This window comes from Falco punctatus (genome assembly GCF_963210335.1).
Source record: "Falco punctatus genome assembly, chromosome: 6".
Lineage (NCBI taxonomy): Eukaryota > Metazoa > Chordata > Aves > Falconiformes > Falconidae > Falco > Falco punctatus.
In genome coordinates, this window is record NC_137585.1 from 41,194,904 (window position 1) to 41,213,871 (window position 18,968).

Below are 18,968 nucleotides of genomic sequence, written 5' to 3' on the forward strand. Positions count from 1 at the left end.
GTATACTTCTGTTGGACTGCATTTGATGGTTCCAGAATAGATTGTGATCCCAATGTATATGGCCTTGGCATGTCTGTTCCAAATGACATTCAGTCTAATTATAAACAAGATAGATGAGGAGAAGAAGATGTAGAAAAGGTGCTTTGTGCAGCATGCAGAATAGGAGATTTCCAGATCCTGTATAAACTCCATGCCTTTTCTTACTGTGTGTGCAGTCTCTCCTCTTTGTTCTACTCCAGACTAATTCAGAGCTTTTAAAGTTTCCAGTACTGGTATGCTGATAAATTAAAAGTAGAGATTTAAGGACTGCTCTTGTGAAAAGTCTTGGGAGCTGTGAATGCTGCCTGTAAACGATATTCTTTTGCGACCACTAGATGGTGCTGGTTCCTTTTTTGTTTTTATCCCAACATAAAAGAATGCAGATGAGGCTCTTGCAGTCAGAATAGTATGTCATGGGCATGTTTGAAATTCTTTCAGAATAATTAAAGGTTTGATATTTATTTCCTAAAGTAGGGGGTTTTGAAGTTACAGCGTGGCATATTTTTTTTTAGATTTAGGATGCTGTCTCTTTAATATCAGGCAACTGTTATTTCCACTAGGGGAGTTCCATTTTTAAATTACTGTGATTTGAAGGCCTATATTTGATTGGGTTTTTTTTAAATGTATTGCTAGTTTTGGCATTTATTTTTTTAATTTCTTCTCCTTACAGATAATTTTCTTTTTTAATTCTTCTGTATTCTCAATAACGTATGGTACCAGCTGTATTCTCAATAACGTATGGTCTCATAAACCAATTTATTCTCAGAGGACAATCACAAAGACATTCAGTTCTGTAAAGCTTTCTCAGCTTCATTTGGGAACTTGGGAAGTCTTGGGTGAGAGAAAGATGAGACCAAGTATGACCTCAAACAATCCTGTGAAGAATACATGAAAGACAAGTAAATTCAGAAACTCCTTATTTTAGATATGTTTTGTAAAGGGTGTCCCTTCACAGGCATTTTACTACAGAGATACAGAAAAACTGCTTGGACCTGTAGCAAGTCAGATGCATCAGTGCCATTGCAGAACATCTAGCATGTGTAAGACCATGGAAAGACAGTGTGATCTTTGCCATTGTAAGAGGATGATTTGGGAAAAGTTCTGTGAAAGAAACAGACACTGACAGGAACCTTTTCCTTTGCATCTTTTTGGGGTAGATATCACACACAATCTTGCTCTTTGCACTAGTTGGCAGGAGTTAATCTGTCGAGAGTGTAATGGGTCTAGAAATACAGCTTTATACTTAAAGGCACTGAGTTTTCTTTATAAATTTAGTCATTAAAAACATTTTATGCCATAGTTCCTTAAACAAGATGCACTTATATAATAGAGGTGATGTTGGCCTATATTTTAATGCAATTTGTTCTCACCTCACTGATAACTTAAAAAAATCTTCTAAAATGATAAAAAATAACTTTTAATCATAAATACTGTTTCCATTCTGAAGGGTGATTTCAGGAGGGCTGTTAGCATTTCACATAGCCCATAGATTCTAAGTAGCAGTTATAAAATGCTTAAAGCATAGTAAGTATAGTTTTTCACTAAAAGAATGTTCTATTCCAACAGAAGTGCTAAAGAGGTTATGAACTATTATTATTGCTTGGTTAACAGGATCAGAAATTTGAACTATATGCATTGTATATTTGATAGGGTCAAAGTACAGTAACTGTTTTTAAGCCTTATACAGGACTAATATATTAATGGTTACTATAGATAATATAAATACATTGAAAGTTCAGTTTTCTTAGTATTTGAAAACCAACAGATTTTTGTTTCATTATGGCTTGATTCAGCTAAAATCTTTAATTTTCAGGTGGTCTGGAGTCATTGAAAAATCTTCAGCAATTAATTGTGGACCATAATCAGTTAATCAGCACAAAAGGTCTTTGTGAGGCACCTACTCTTGTTCACCTAGACTGCTCTTTCAATCATCTCACAGAAGTTGAAGGCATTGAGAATTGTGGCCTACTTCAAGTTCTGAAGTTGCAAGGCAATAACCTCCAGGAGGTAAAAACTTTGAATTTAGTGGCTGTTGTGCATACATCTTTGTTAACAGTCATATTTTTCAGAATGCTGATCATGCACTCATTGTCTGCTGTGGGATATTTCATGCTCTTAGGCAGTAGGCTTTTTCTTCCCTCATTAGAGGGAGGTTTTTCAAAGGTAGAAATGGCTAACAGTTAAGTACTTTCTTGCTCCTAAGTCCTTGAAAAAGTGGCCCTCAGTAATATTTCCCTCCTTCGTTTACAGCATCTAGTCTTCAGTTTGTATTACATGATGTTGATTCTCTTTTTAAAATGTAACAAAATATTATTAATCGTTATGTATAAATAATAGTTCAGGCTGTTTGAATGTATGCTGATCTTCCAGAAGTTGATAGAAGTCTGTGCTGCAGCATTTAAAATAGGAAGGTAGTTTCTAGCTGTACACTTAGTCATATTTACTGGCAATGATTCTCTTATGAATCTGAGAGATGAAAACCATTGTCAATAAGCAGCAAATAACAGCTTGGCTAAAAAAGAAAGACTGTGGCTCTTGGGCTCTTGACTTTTTTTTCCCCTTCTTTTTTTTTTTTTTTTTTTCCTGTACTGACTATTTAGACTAGGTAGAAGACATTAAAAAATATTCACCACCTGATACACAGAAATTATGTGTGATAACTGGTACGTACATAACAAGGAAATTATATATATTTATCCAAAATGTGTTTTTTGCTTGTATTTAGTAATGATTTATGAAAAGCATCTGGTAAGCATTCCATTATTGTTTCTCTAATTTATATTAATTTTAAGTAACCATCTCTTTTCTGTTTAGCTTCCAAGACTGGAAAATCATGTTCTCCTAAGAGAACTGTATTTGGATGACAATAGCATTTCTGCTATGAGAATGCTTTCTTTGTATTGGTTGCCTTTATTGCAGATTCTTTTGCTGTCTCAAAATAGGTAAGCAAGAAACATTCTTCCACCTAAAAAACGGATACAGAGGAATTTGCTAACAGAGAACACTTACCTGAAAAGTATAATTCTCAGTATGGTTAAAATATTACTATCTTTTCCAGATATTCTTTGAAAATATGAGGTTGACAAGTAATGATATTGGCTACCTTTATCTAAGAAAATTTGAAACAGCATTAAATATGAAAAGTATTTTTTTCTATTAGATGTTATATGAAAATAATTTTTGAGTATTGTGGCATTATTAAAACCATGTTGTTTCTTTCTTTCCCTTTCTTTAGCAATTGTTTCTAGAGTATGTCTGTCAAACTTCATATTTCACAGCTAGCTTATTCAAAACAGACTCTGAAGGCATGGTTAAGTGCAACTACTAGAGTTAAAAAGGACAAATGAGAATGTTGAGTTTTATTTTAATACATATGTTAATGCCCTCCAAAACAAGCATAGTTGCTTTAATTTTTCACTCTTATGATTCAGTCGGAAAGGTATAAAAAGTAAGGATCAAGACAAGCAGCATAAAACTGGATCATGCACTCAAGTACTCTGTAATAAGCTTTCTGTTCATTTTCTAAACTAGTCTGTACAATTGCAGAGTTAGAATGACCAGATATTCTGGAGTCAAAATTCTGATTTACCCACCCCCACCTCCTTTTTATCAATTTAAATACTGCTACAAAAATAAGGAACAATTATAATTTATAATGTGTTAGCAGTAAAATGAATTTTAAGTTAGTATTTAAATTAATTCTTTTTCTATGCTGTGACCATTTCACTCTGAAGAAGATTGATCTCTGCTAACAAATGGAATATACTCTATTACAATATACAGAATATACTCTCTGAACTAATCACTTTACTCTCCTGTTAGTGAACAGGAGATGCTTTTAAAGTGTGGTTCATCTGTCATTTTCAGCTGTTTTCTTTGAGGCTAATCATACCCCGTAACTATCTGTTCATCTTCATTGACTATTAAGAGAGTTAAAATGATGAGCTTGTACGTAGGTGTTCACATTTGAACAGATGAATCCCATCCTATGTGACATTCAGTTCAGCAGAGTCAACTGTAGCTGGGAGCCTGTGGGAGAAAAGATTTGTAAGACTGAGTCCTGTTATTATAAGGAATACCCTTCATGGAAAATTTGTATTATTCCAGTATATACAACCTATATTGTTATATAACTTTTTTGATTGGTTTTATATCATCTTTAATTAATTAGTATGCATGTACTCTCTTGGAAATAATCTAATCTTCAAGTTGCTGGGCTTGTAGGGTTTTCTTTTTTAATTCTTCTGGAGTTTGGAGAAAGTGTTGTCTGCCTGCGATTAACAAGAACATTATTAGTTAAGTGTTAGATTCTGAATCACACATACTGATTTAATTCAGGTTCTTCACAATTTTTTTCCTTGTCCTGTTTAGTTTTTTGTGGAATGTGCAGTAATGTGGCTCTATCTTCTTGCAGTTTCCTCCTCTTCCTCTGGTTTTGTTTTGGTTTTGGTTTTTTGTTAATATTAAGGTGTAGCTATGCTGTGTGTAGTAAAAAGTTTTCCAAACTGCTTGAAGGCCTCATATGCCTGCTAGGGAGAAGACAAACTCAGGAGCACAGTCGCACAGTCTCAGGCATAGCTTGAATGCAGCCTCTGGAGCTAGGTTGTGCTGGATTGACCATGTACTTTATGTCTCTCACCTATCCCATAATCCTTCAAACTTTAACGTCCATTGTAGTAGTGCTTATTCTGGTTTTCCAGTGGCCAAGCTGAGAGACAGTGTTTGGTCCACTGAATTTTTTTCAGCTGGACTGGGAGAAAGCACATTTTTGCATCAGCAAACCGGATGTGCTGAAAATAACCACACACCTCCTCCCCAAACAATTCCTTTTCTTTCCTTGATGTATCTATAGCTTATGTCAAATCTTTGTGACAAACAGGACAAGATAGCCTTAAATGCATATTGAAAGCCTCAAAATTCCTGGCATTTCAGTAGCCTGCTCTGTTACGCTCACTTTATGTACACTTATAAGCAGCTCCATATGTGTGGGCTATAGCATAAGTAACTAGATGTTCTATAGAAACAGTGAATGTAATGGAGTAAGCTGTTGAAAGAAAAGCTGTTTCTTTACTTTTATCCTACAGCTAGTGCAATTTTGTGAATTTTTTTTGAGCATGCACTGAGTGCCATTTCCTTTTTACTGATTGCAGGAAGCCCATATAATGGTAATGCTGTGAATCTGTATTCTTTCTAAAATCGAGTACTGTGAAAAGAAAATTCTTACACTAATTTACAGGATTTTTTTATTCCTGAGATGTTTTGTCTGTATCATAAACCAGAAACTGCCAAAGATAAAACTCAAAAAATCAATTGTTTTAAACCTACACCCTAGCAACAATGAATTATAATATAATAGGTAGTGATTAACTCCTTCAAATATAAAAATGGCAGTTATTTCACCATTACTGTTTTTTTAAAGTATTTTATTGTGGCTTTTACATACAAAGCGTATGCTTGGTCAGTGTGCAATTGACCAAAGCCAATAATGAGTATCCTCTTTGACTTAGTTACTGCAGAATTGGGACTACGAAGATTCATGCTCTTCTATTACAGCAGCTGGAGAACACACTGTTAAGTTAGTTTTTAAAAGGCACGTTTTCTTTGTTCTGCTGTGGATAAAGATTTAAGTGTAGGAGAGAAAAACCGTGTCGCTGGGACTGAAATTAATATGTATTTAATGTGTTAAGAGTTCATGTGGTATTTATATTTACATGTAATCCCACGTAATTATGTAGCTTGTTAATGTCTTCTTCATTTAAAAGTTTCACAGTGAGACACTAAATCAATCTGCTGTTCAGGTAGATACTACTTTTTTTTCCCTTTTTTCTTTTTTTCTGTTTTCCAACTTTAAATAAACAAATCTATCCCTCTTAAATTTTTTTATTAATATGGCAAAGTTCTTTTTTTGATGTCTCTTGTGTTTCATTAAGATAGCCTAAGTGTGATAGATAAAAAATTAACATCTAGAAAAATTCAGTCATCTGCAAAAATTCCTTTTTTGGGGAAACAGATCTAGCCAGAATCAAATTCTTTCTGAACGTATTGCTCCCATGGTTTTGCAACTAGGTGCATATTATTCCTAAAAGTCTTATAATAGAAATGCCAAAATGTCAGCTCAATTCTTTCTTAGTACGTATTGTTCTCCGTGCTTAAATATATATGCTATCTATGTTTTTTGCCTAATTTCTCAGATGTAAGCATTGAACTCACTGTCATTGCAAGCCATCATGTTTTGAGAATTTGACTACTTTTCAGAGTCATCATAATAAATCTAAATGTCATTGGATGTTGAAATAAGTCAGTCATTAAAAAGCTATACTTATGTGTAGTGGTTTTCCCTATCCCACCCTTACCAGTCTAGATATTTTTGATCAATTCCAGTAATTCTTCACTGGTGATAAGTTTATCTCTAAGTATGTGGCACCATGGGCAATACAGTTGAAGTACTGCCTGCTAGATTATTCAAGAAACAAGTGGCTGACTGATTTCCTACATTATATTTGATTGCTACTTATAAATATATTAACTATTGCAAATTAAAATATTTATTAAAATATTTTTATTTTTAAAGAATGAGAAAGTAATATGGGCTTTACTTAAAGGTCTAGATTAATATACACTTATTTTTAATTATTTTGCCCTCCTTCCTGCTAACCTTTCATTGACATCAGCGATAATTTTTCTGGGGAAAAGCAAGATACACAGGAGGATTTGGACCATCCTGAGCAGTAAATGCTATTCATGTTCAGAATAGAAATCTGTTATTTTCTCTGATGCATACTTAGAACTCTTCTAGTGTCTTAAGTCTTGCTTTCTGACAGAATTTCTGTGTCTGTCTGTGTCCTGTCCTGCTACAGCCTTAAATGGGAGCAGAAAGAGGAAGCTATAGCTTGCTTTTTGGTGAATTTTACTTTTGTGTCTTCTTTGTAATTTACCTCTCTCTTATGCCCAGGGCTAATGTGACAAGGTCAAGTAGTATTAAGTTTTCAGTAATGTCCTTTGTCTTTCTGGTTTGAATTTTCTTAGGAAAAAAATTAACAAAGAATGTCAGTAAAGGGAAAGCTATAGAATGACGGGAAAATATTTTAACTCTTATAATGCCACCAGCAGACAAGGATAGTCCAGCAGACAATTTCTAATTCACCACAGCATATACTGATGAAGATCCAGAGAACTCACTCATTATAAATAAAAAAATACTGCATTATCTTTCATCTCTTGTGCAAAGTACAATGTTTATTTTCTTGGATATTTCTGAATATGTGAATCTATAATCTGAGTCATGGATTTTTAATCTTTGCAGCCATACTGTTAGCCATTAATATCTATATATATTTGTGTACTATTGACTAGTCATGAGAATCTAAAATGGTGATATATGTAGTACTATGTACAGATCTGCATAGAAGGCGATGCCTTTTAGAGTTAATAGGTGATATTTATTTGATTCCATGGAAAACTGGCAGGGAGGTAATAGAGCTAAACAGGACTAGAACCAGGACTTTACAATATGGTTTGAGAAGGAAATAGAAGTATAGTGACGTGTACTCAATTAGCTTTATGACTGTTTCTCTGAATTTACTATTAAAATGTTATGTTGTCATATAGAAATACTTGTCAACTGAACATGGAAATTATTTACTTCTGTTTTGCATATAGTAAAATTACCAGTAAGATTAAAAAATCTACAACCAATTTGGTCCAGAATTTGTGTACCAGAGTTAAATCTAGCTCTGCCTTTCAGTTGTAATGCCTGGCCACACATTCCAGCAACAAGTAAGCATTTTTGGCTCTGACCACTTGTAAGTTCGTGGAGTGAGTGGGTGTTGGTTTTTTGCATGGTCATGTTTCTGACCATAAGAATTCTTGTTTATAGCTTTCAGTGGCACCATAACCCTCAGAAAGTACTGCTTTCCATGAAAATTAGCAGTCATAAAGTGACCACACACGTTGCCATTGGTGTTGCCATTCTCTTCTTATGCTTAGGGCTTGTCCTTACAGAAGTGAAACAAGTTATCTAAACATGTATTTTATTTTATTTTTTTAAGATACAGTTGATTTAGTATGTGCTTATACATAAACATTCCAGTTTTAGTTGAAGACTTGGATTTTTTTGCATCTTGGTTTTAATTTTTCCTCCCTCTTTCATTTAACATAAAACAAAATAAACTTTTAAAACTGAAAAGCGATATTTGGAAATAGCCTGGCAACTTACCGAACCATTCAGCATTCATTCCTAGTTGCACCAATGCAAGTTTTGTAAGTAAAGAAACTTGAATAACACTGGAAAATAATGTTTTAGTAGTAGAGGTAATACACATCTTACAGTCCAAAGTCCTTTGTACAGGTGAATTTCAGCTCATTTCAGCTCTTGCATTTACTCTTCAATACTACAAATAAGAATTTTGTCATGGTTTTACTACTGCTTTGCTGCTTTATTGCACAAGAAAAGCTCTGATATGCCAGAACAGCAATTCCATAACTGTCTGTATAACAGGCACCTGTTTGACACTGTGTTACAGAAAGTAGTAAGACAGAGGAAGCACTGAAAATATATTACAGGACAGTGCAGCCTTAACTTGTTAAGAAATACAACTCTGACAGCAATTATGTTAGTTTCAGGATCTAGAAAATGTGTTGAGTGGAGAAGAGAAAAAAAAACTGACAAGAAGTTTGACCAATGAGAAACTAAGGGAGAGAGGAAAAGCAAATTTTATTCTCCAGAATCAGGGCCTTCTGTTAGTTTCATTCTAGTTATGGTGCCTAGTGAAAAGCCAATTGAGTTGTGTAAATTTTACAAGACTTCAGATCCCCAGCGCTAAATGCAAGAAACAGAATTAAATATTTACCAGATAAAACATTAATGAGTAAATATTAAAACCTGAGCTACAGAGAAGGCTAATAAATGCTTTCAATTTAAAATTTCAGTAATTAATTTTAGCACCTTGGATAGCTAAATGAGTATTTTCATATGTAAATAAGCAAATTGTCATAACTGTAAAAGGTTCCAGTGCCTTTCTGTTCATGAACTGTTGCTTTATTTACTTGAAAAAAAAAAAAAAATCTCTTCTGTTTTGTTCTTAGATTAACTGAGCTTGTGCCTTTAAATTCATTTGTATCTTTGGAAAAGCTGGATATCAAAAATAACTGTTTGTTAGGTGAGTTGTATAAAGAACATAAAACCTCATCCAAACAAGAACTTCTTTATTAGATTATGAATTTATTTGAATGTGATTGCTCCAATTTATTTATGAGACATTTATACAGAAAACATATAAATATTTTCCAAACATGAACATTATAGATATTAATTATAACTATATAGTATAAGTAACAGAATAGTTTGTTGTACTTCATGGGTTTGGTACATTTTACGTTCATGTAAGATTTTATGAGAAATATTATGGTTCTAAATTCAAATTCATATTTAATTTTCTTTCCTACTACAATACAGACCTTAAAGATGTCATTACATGGCTAAGTGGCTGTCATAAACTAAGGGAGCTGTCACTCAGTGGAAATCCTCTTCTCCAAGACAGGAATTGGAGGTAAGAAAAATTTGTTAAATCAAAAGATCACTCAGGCAAAAACTAGGCGTATATACTTCTTGCTCATCAATAACAATCAGCCAAGAACTTGGTGTATGTATGTTAGTTAAACAGTAGAAATGAGGTAAGTATGAACATTACCACAAATTGGAAGACAATTACATGAAAATAAAACAAAATACAATTCTGAGATCTTTATTTTCTAAGAATTCCAGTTTTTAGTTTTGTTCAAACAAAAATCTTGATGTTTGAACTAGTACTTCAACCTTAATAAGAAGCCGTTTGTGCTAAAACTGGCGGTGGTCTCTGTATGCTGTTTAATTATTATCCTACATGAGTATTTTTCTTTATGACAGTTTTTTTTAGGCAAATAAAGAAATTATAAAGATGGTATAGGCCTTCTCTGTGCTGTTTCTTTGTAACTGCTTCTTTGTCCATTGATCACAGTGTCGTCTTTTTCAACATGAATTCTAGTTATTCCTCTTTACTGACAAATTTACCACCTTTGTTAACTGACTTTTGTCTGACCCTTATTACCCTATTGCACATTCCATTAAAACTTCTACACAAAGGCATAACCATCCACTCAATCTTTTTCTCCTTCTCTTTCATCTGCACTGTTTCAAACCTTTATTTTTTCTCTGATTAATTATGTTCTTTCACTGCTCACTTGCCCTTCTCAGAACCATTACTTCCATGTCTATCATGTACCTTCTTGTAGTTTCTGCTTTGCTGTCTTGTTTTTTTTTTTATTTACTCCCATCACTTCATCCATTCACTGCGTAACAGTCTTGCTGCTGTGACAAGTTCACACTGCACATAGAGAAAAGGTGGTGTCTGTAATAAACGTATCATTGAATCCTTGACTTACTATCTTTTAAGGAAAAAAAATTTAGAAGAAGAAAAAGTTGGAATGAATGGTTGATTTTTGCTTAGACTGTTTTCTTGTTCTGAGAATTCCTTATCTTTACACCAAAAATTAATAGCTCTTATGATTATGAAAGAGACACAGGTATAAAAGGAATGCTGTTCTTTGCTCTCCAGTGAGGTATAACACTCATAATCTGAAAAAAAAAAAATAAAATTAAAGAGCTGGTCCTAGAGGCTATTATAGATATATATATATAAACTGGATAGAGTAGAAAGGCAACTTGACATATGAAATGAGACGCAGTCACCAGAATCTCTGATATGAGTAGTTGTGATGGGATTGTATTTGCAAGCCATATGTATAAAATTGTGCATGAGTAGGGGGGGGGTTGTGGGGTTTTTTGGGGGGTTGGTTTTTGTTTGTGGTTGGTTTGGTTTTTTTGTATTTTAGTAGAAGTCTCCTGTTTTTTTGAGAATTCTCTGGTCTGATATCCTGTATGTATGGGCCAATGCTATCAAAACTTAAAGCCGTTTGAGAGAATTGCTCAGCAAAAGGACAGTTTTTAAACTTTAATTTAAAACTTTAAAAAAATTAAAAATTTAACGTGAAGTGTTCTTTCATCTTCCTTAGAATTAATACTTTCTAGTCTACCAGCCTTCAAGAGCAGAACGACAAGTTGGAAATGCAAGTTTAGATTTTTAGTTGATGTTCAAGAATATGTGTTGAAATGGTAGTGTCTTTTAGTGAACTTTTACCATCATTTAATTAAACATACAAAGAAGAATTTAATTCTTAAGAATTTAAATCATTACCAAGTCTTTCAGCTAAGGAAATAAAGTATTTACCTAGGAAATTGTTGACATAATAAAATGTCTGAGGAAGTAAAATAAGACACAACCATTGGACTTTTATTTTGGATGTAATTATATCAGGTGATTGAAGTTTTGTGTTTTTTAGAAAAATATGATTTTTTTAAGCTAAGCAATTTTGAAGAATGGCCAAAATTGTTCCTTGTATAATATCAAGTCAGTTAAATTTGAGACTTTACACTGCAATGTTATACAAGAATGTGGTTAGATAAATTGTGTTCACATTTGCTATATTAGATTACCTAGTATAACAACAGCAAATTTTGGGGTATATGTGTTTTGGAATATATGTTATATTTTAAGACAAAAAGCAAAAAAAAAACCCCACCCTTACATGTGCATCTTCCATTAGAAGATTTTTGTACAAATTTTTGATTAGTATTCCAATGGAAAAACACATCTATTTGAAACTTTTGGTTGGAAATATCTGAGTAGTTTAAGAGATAGCTTTACAAATACATTTTTCGTTGGTTTGTTTGTTTTTTAATGAGCAGACTTATTTGCACTCCTGTGGTTCCTGCAGGTAATTTTGTGAATAAAATTCAGTGACTGTGACAATATTTTAAATTCCCATTTGCATTGTTTTAATTCCCACTATTTTACAGCACTAACTACTGTTTCATTTCTAACCTGGAGGGGAAAAGCTTTCTGAATTCCAATTTAACTATAAGAACTGACACTTTAGATTGCTTGACCCAATAGAGCTTTTGTGATTAGACAAGAGATTCATTTGTCTAAAGGATTTAAAGTATGGGATACTATAAAATATGGATTTGCTGAATACAGCATTGACCGTAACTTCAGGCAATATGTTCCAGTGAACTTTACATAACCCCTTGATACCAACAAAGGAATTAGTTGTAAAATTTCCCAATTGGTTTTGTACTTTCATGTCCAGCCAGTGATAACACCAACAAAAGTGAAGTAGTAAGAAATTGCTTTTTAAAAATTAAACCCTGGGATCAGTCTGAGGACTCCTAGGGGAATGTGTTTCAATGCTGTAATGATTAATAGAGCCTCTTAAGTGACAGAATATTCACCAGGAAGTTTTCACTAAATGAAATATTGACTCAGCCCTTCACCAGGAGAAACCCAGCTGGAAAAACTAGTGTTGAGATCCCATAGCTCTAAGACACACTACTTCCAGCATCAATCAACTTCGATATGGCACTTTTTTGATGCATCACTATTCAGCATCAGCTTTGGTAATTTCTCCCTGTTTGTTCTGTCTTATCTACACCCGTTGTTTTATTCCAAATGTATTTTGGACAGTGTTATTCTTACATTAATGGGCAGCAGAGAATGTAAGTTTTATATTTGCAAAAAATTAATATTCTATTCTATTGAGCTACGTTTTGGAATATTCTATCTCAGTTATAGAAACATTCTCTGATTTTAAACTTAGTCTGTGTTGTCTGAGCTGAGTAACAGTCCTTTACTTTCAGAGAATAGTCAGGGAGTTCTAAATTGTTGAAAACAGTATTATCTTTACTAAGGGGACTTCCAGCCTACAGTAAGTGTTCTTTCAAGAGTTCTGAAGCATTATTTAAAACTAACTTAATGAAAATATTGACTGTTGATGTATTGATTTAAACAATTTTGCAATCTTGGAACTTTCAACAAACATGGTGTGGTATAAAAAATATGTGAAAAAAGGTTGCAGTACTAGATTATATTTCAAAATAACCTAAAAGAGAGAGCATTGATGGTATGGATTTTTTTAATTGATACATATTGTTTTCTTACATCAGTGGCCCCAGTTGTCTTTTTCATAACAAGGAAATGTCATATCTGCTGTCATCCCTTTCACTGACCCAAATGCAATATTTCAAAAGTGAACTTTTTCCTGTCAGTCAGACAGAATATCATATTGCTTTGTCTGGTATATGCAAATGGTAAATGCAGCAAGACTGACAATGTTTAGTACTCTGTGCAGTTTTTAAATCTAAACCTTTCAATGTGTCAACAAAATTTGAGCTGTATCTTAATCCCATGACTTAATTTGTTGTGTGCCCTACTAATCAAATGCATTACAGGTGCCTATGCACAAGTGTGTCAAGTTTTCTTGTTATTTAAGTAGGGAAAATGCTAGCTCTGGAGAATTGAGAATGTTGCCATTGATCTCCCTGGGGTCAGTGTTTCAGCAGTGGTCCTTGTGCCAATAAAGCATTAAGAAATCTTGCTAAGTTCTGTGGTTTATTAAGAATAAAGTTTTAGTTAATATATAAACATATGAAATAAGGACAGATATATACAAATACTTAGGGAAACTGTCATGTTCTGTCTTGTTAGATGATTATATCAATAAAGTGGGAGTTCTAGCATTAGATATATATTATTTTTTTTTGTAAAACTAATTCTGACTCTCTTTTTCTAAGGCCTTCTGTGTCTAAGGTCCTTCCTAGTTTACAGGTTCTTGATGGTGAAGTCTTAAGGTGTCACAGTTTACCCACAACTGAAAGAATCAAAGGATCAGAATCAAGAACTTTTCTGGAACTTTGTCAAGTTCAAATTGAAGAAAATGTTCTACTAAAAAAAAAGGCTGCTGAACTCAGGTATGCATTTATGTGAATATAAATTGCATCCAGAAATATGTTTTCATGTATTATTAAGTGCAGTTTGGCATCTCATAAACTTTATTTAGCTTTTTGCCTAGAAATGTATTATGTTAAGAAAGAGATTAGAATCATTGACTTCAGTGCAGAGAGTACTTCAATCAGATATTTTAATATGTAGACCTTGACTTTTGATTGTTTGTTTGAGAAAACAGTTTCAAAACCTTTGAAGTAGTTTCAAAACCTTCAGTTAGTAGTAGTTGAATGAATCCATACACACAAGATAGTACAGTGGCATGCAGGAATAGTAGCTTAAATCCTGGAAGTGGTATAACCATATTAACATGATTTTCATCTTTACCTTCATAAAACCTAGTTTGGCTATTGGTGCAATATGCATGTATTTTTTTTCCCTGCATTTGTTTTCCATGTCTGTATTATTCATGTTCTAAATGATTGCAAAGATTTGACCTCTTTTCTCTTAAAGCAGTTGATCAGATGGCTCTGTTTACAGGTTTTTGATTTTGTCATACATGCTACCTTTATTATTATTACCATGGTTAGTTGTCCAGTGACTTCATCTTAGACATATGTCCTGCTTTTGGTTGGGATAGAGTTAATTTTCATCCTAGTAGCTGGTGCAGTGCTGTGTTTTGGATTTAGTATGAGAATAATGTTGATAACACACTGATATTTTAGTTGTTGCTAAAAAGTGCTTACTCTAAGTCAAGGACTTTTCGGTTTCCCATGCTCTGCTAATGAGGGAGTACACAAGAAGCCAGGAGGGAGCACAGCCAGGACAGCTGACTCTAACTAGCCAAAGAGATATTCCATACCAATGACTGCCATGCTTAGTATATAAACAAAAGGGAGTTGGCTAGGAGGGGCCAACTGCTGCTTGGGGACTGGCTAGGTATTGGTCAGCAGGTGGTGAGCAACTGTATTGTGTGTGACTTGTTTTTCTTGGGTTTTATTTCTCTCTTTTTTGTTGTCTCCCTTTTCATTACAGATATTATTATTATTATTATATTTTATTTCAGTGATTAAACTGTTCTTACCTCAACCAATGGGTTCTGCCTTTTTCCTAATTCTCCTCTTCATCCCGTGGTGGGGGGAGGGGGGTGCAGGGGAGTGAGCAAGCAGCTCCATGGTACTTAGTTGCTGACTAGGGTTAAACTGTGACAACATTGCAAGTAGCATTTTGTCGTTTATACCTGCTATCTTCATCGTTTTGCAATATCTGAATTTCTCATGTTTTCACACTTGGTAATATTGCATGTCTTCTTTCTTGCTTCCTTTTAATTTCCTAGCCAGTTCACAATATCTTTGTAGTCCTTTCAATATACAACATGTCTGCTGATGCTTGGAAAGATAGTTTCCTTGATCCTAGCAGGTACTGAACTTTATCCCAGAGCAGGTGAAGCATGTGACATTTAACAATGCTTTAGTCTGGACTTCTTGTGTATTTTGTTGGTTCAGGAAAAGTAGCCACATTTTTTTCATAATCTAGCTGCTTTGTATTTACCTGTAAGCCCGTATATCCATGGTACCTTGTTACTGCCTACAGGTTATTGCATTGATGTATTATTAGCTGTTACTAAGCTGCAATAAAATCTTCATAGCTCACAAAACAAATATATTTGAAAAGAGCTTCATATTAAGAATTAGATTTAAATTAGTTTGGGAGAAATTATATAGTGCAGTTTTCTGGATGTAAGGTCCAGGTGGCTCCTAGAACTCCTATGTGTTTCTCCATTAAACCCTTAAGATATGTCTTCTCTTCTGTGACTTTTGGCTTCTGATTTGCAGGTGGGAAGCTGATACTTCCTAATGTATTTACATTTTGAAAAAGTGTTCTTTCACTACTTTTTTTTTTTTCTTTTTTTTTTTCCCCTCTCCTTTTTGCCTTTTAAGAAAAAGTACTCCTCCTCCTCCTATATGGTAGATAAAATTTTCTTATGTCTAAGATTTAGGACTGATTTCATCAGTATCCTTTGCAGAAAAAAATGCCAATCTGTAATTAGGATATAACTTCTGAGAGAGCTGTAATAGAATCTAAGGACCTAGCTTTCACATAAATTTCTACAAGATAGTAAAAAATGGGAAGGAAAGATGATATTTATAAAATGTACTGGTTCATTTAACCATGGTCTGCATGAATGGGCAGCTAGGCAAGTAAGAATTCTGTTGGGTAGTCAGCCTCAGGTCATCCATTAACTATTAATAATTAATGCTCATGCTACCTTACGGAGGCTGACTTGTCTTCTAACATCTTTATCGAACACCTGGAGCAGGAGGTGGAGTGCACACTTACCATGCTTGCAGATGACAACAATTTGGAGGAAACTGTTTACATGCTTGAGGGCAAGGCTACCATTCAGAAGGACCTAGGCAAGATGGGGAGACAGGCCAACAGGAGCTTTGTGAATTCAACAAGGACAAGTGCAAAGTTCCTTACCTTGGAAGGAGTGACCCCTTGCAACAGTACAGTCTGGGACTGGCTGGCTGAGAAATGTCTCTGCTGAAAAGGACCTCTGGATCTACATAGATAAGGAACTGAATGTGAGCCAGTGTTGTGCCCTGGTACCAAAGAAAGTTAAGAACATCCTGGGCTGTATCTACAGGATCATAGCCAGTAGGTTGAGAGAAGTTATCATTTTCCTCTCTTCAGCCCTTGTTAGTTTGCATCTGGAACAATGTGCCCATATCTTGCGTCACCAATACATAGAAGATACTGAATGGTCAGGGGGTTCAAGCACATGCTTAGGAAGATACAGCCAAGCTGTTTGAAGTGGTGCATGACAGGAGGATGAGCAACAAGGATCTAAGCTGAAACAAGAGAGGTTCAGGCTGGTGTGGTTGATTGATTGCAGTCAGTAACTAAGCACCTACCAGCTGCTCACTCGCTACTCCCACCACCGCCAGCAGGATGGGAGGGAGAATCAGAAGACCAGAAGCAAGAGATAAAGACAGTTTGATAAATGAAGGAAAGAGGGGAAGAAGGGGAAGGAAAGAAATAGCAAGGAAGTGATGCAAAGCAGTTGCCTCCCACCAGCAAACTGTTGCCCAACTGTTCTCTGAGCAATGGCTTCCTTGCAAAGACACTCCCTCCTCTGCCCCCCTCCAAGTTTTATTGCTGAGCATAATGTTACATGGCATGGAATATAGCCTTTGTCAGTTCAGGTCAGCTGTCTTGGCTGTGTTCCTTCCCAGCCTACTTGCTGAGGGGGAGAGAGAGGGCCTTGACTCTGTCCAAGCACTGTTCAGCAAAACATTGATGTTTTATCAATACAGTTTCAGTCACAAATATAAAACACAGCACTGTATGTGCAGCTATAATGAGAATTAACTGCATCCGAGCCAGTCCCAGTACAAATGGACAGCAGGAAAAACCCTTTCCTGTTAGGACAGTGATGAATTGCAACAGGTTGCCCAGAGAGGTTGTACAGTCTCTGTTCTTGAAGGCTTGCAAGAGCTGACTGGATAAAGCTCTGAGCAACCTGGTCTGATCTCAGAGCTAACCCAGCTTTGAAGGATAAAGTTAGACTACAGACCTCCTGAGGTCGCTTCAATTGAGAATTTTTCTATGGTTATATATAAGTTTTGTTTGAAAAAGCTTGCAGGTGTTTGAGAAGAACAATACTAGGGAGCAGAATTTATGTAAATGTCTCTCCTTTCCTGAATGTATGTTTTGTGGGGAGGGGGGTGGGGTGGGGGGGTTGTGGTTTTTTTAAGGTTTTGAGAATCCATTCACAATCTTATAAATTGGTGACTTTGACATGGTTGAAGCATCTTTATCAAATTTAGTCTTAAAATGAATTTCTTGCGTGTTAAAACCCTCTGGTTAAAAGTACAGTTTATGGGTGATTTGAAAACCATTGAAAACTGCAGTTCATAAAAGGAACTCTAAACAACTTGTTTGTATATAAGCCTTAACAGCATAGCTATTACATGTACATACTGCAATACTTAGAACTAATGTGACATTGCTAAAGAACAGTCCAACAATAGAGCAAACTTCTGTCTGTTTCCCATCTTGCTAAGTTATGAGCCCCTGTAGGTGTGACCTCAAGTATGTAAGCTGCCAAAAGTAATCACTGCTTGCTTCCCTAATCCCTGTTTCATACGCCACTGCTGCCCAATTAAATTGTCTGTGCTTTCTGCCTGAAACTTCACTGTTCTTGCCATGCTTAAGAATGAAACACATTTTAAACTTAACTTTATTCTAATAAATGCTTTCTGTCACATAATCTTTAGATGTCTTGTAGTGAGTAATCATATCAAAAAAAATAATACGACACCTTGGCTGCAGTAATTTGCTTTCAGTCATCAGAGATGCAGATGTCTGGCTAGTGGAACTTGGACTTTATAAATACTATATGTATAATACAGTGAAAATGGTGGGGAATTTAATAAATGGCATTACAGGAGAAAATATGTAAACAGTTACTTCTTTCATGTGTTTGTAAGGGACTTTTGTAACCTGCAATTGAACATCAATAATGATTATTATAGAAGTTTTCCCAAAGGCAAATTAGATTTTACCACACTATTACAAACAAAAGCTCAGTTAAAGTTGGAGTGTACTATTTGAGTAGTCCATGTATCAGAATTATGAAAATTGCAGTAGAGCTGCAAAGGGAAAAACATAACATTAAGCAAAATTCTGACTAGCACACAAAGGGGTAGAATATTATTTATGATTTAGCTGCAATGGCCAGGAGAAAGCTGCCATTGCTGATTAGAACCAGCTTGTTTGTCTACTGTCCTTTTTGCCTCCAAGAGCTTTGTTCTGCTGACTTCTCCATATAGTTTTTACTGTCTCATTTGGACAAAATGATGCTCTTTGAACAACTTGGCTGTCATTTCCTACTGCAATTGCATCTGCAATTCTATACAAAATGTGTCAGTTCTGTAAGCAAGCTTCCGCTGCCACCTTAAACTTTCTAAGTGCCAACATTTTGGCTGATTTAAACTCCACTGAAAGGCCTTTAAGAATGGATAACTTGTTCTTTTCCATATCGGTTAAGTCAGCCTGTGCATGGGTCCTTATACTTCCTAGGTGGTGTCAGTGAGGGTTTGCTGC

General features: G+C 34.8%; 1 protein-coding gene across 1 annotated transcript in view; it reads left to right on the plus strand.

Annotated features, from left to right (window-relative positions):
- Window positions 1-18,968, plus strand: part of LRRIQ1 (leucine rich repeats and IQ motif containing 1) — a 117,062-nt gene that overhangs the window by 17,461 nt on the left and 80,633 nt on the right. The window contains exons 10-14 of the mRNA XM_080394214.1: window positions 1,853-2,046; window positions 2,854-2,981; window positions 9,124-9,197; window positions 9,494-9,587; window positions 13,706-13,882. Of these exons, the coding sequence (XP_080250340.1) occupies window positions 1,853-2,046; window positions 2,854-2,981; window positions 9,124-9,197; window positions 9,494-9,587; window positions 13,706-13,882 (667 nt within the window). The remainder of the gene's footprint in view (window positions 1-1,852; window positions 2,047-2,853; window positions 2,982-9,123; window positions 9,198-9,493; window positions 9,588-13,705; window positions 13,883-18,968) is intronic.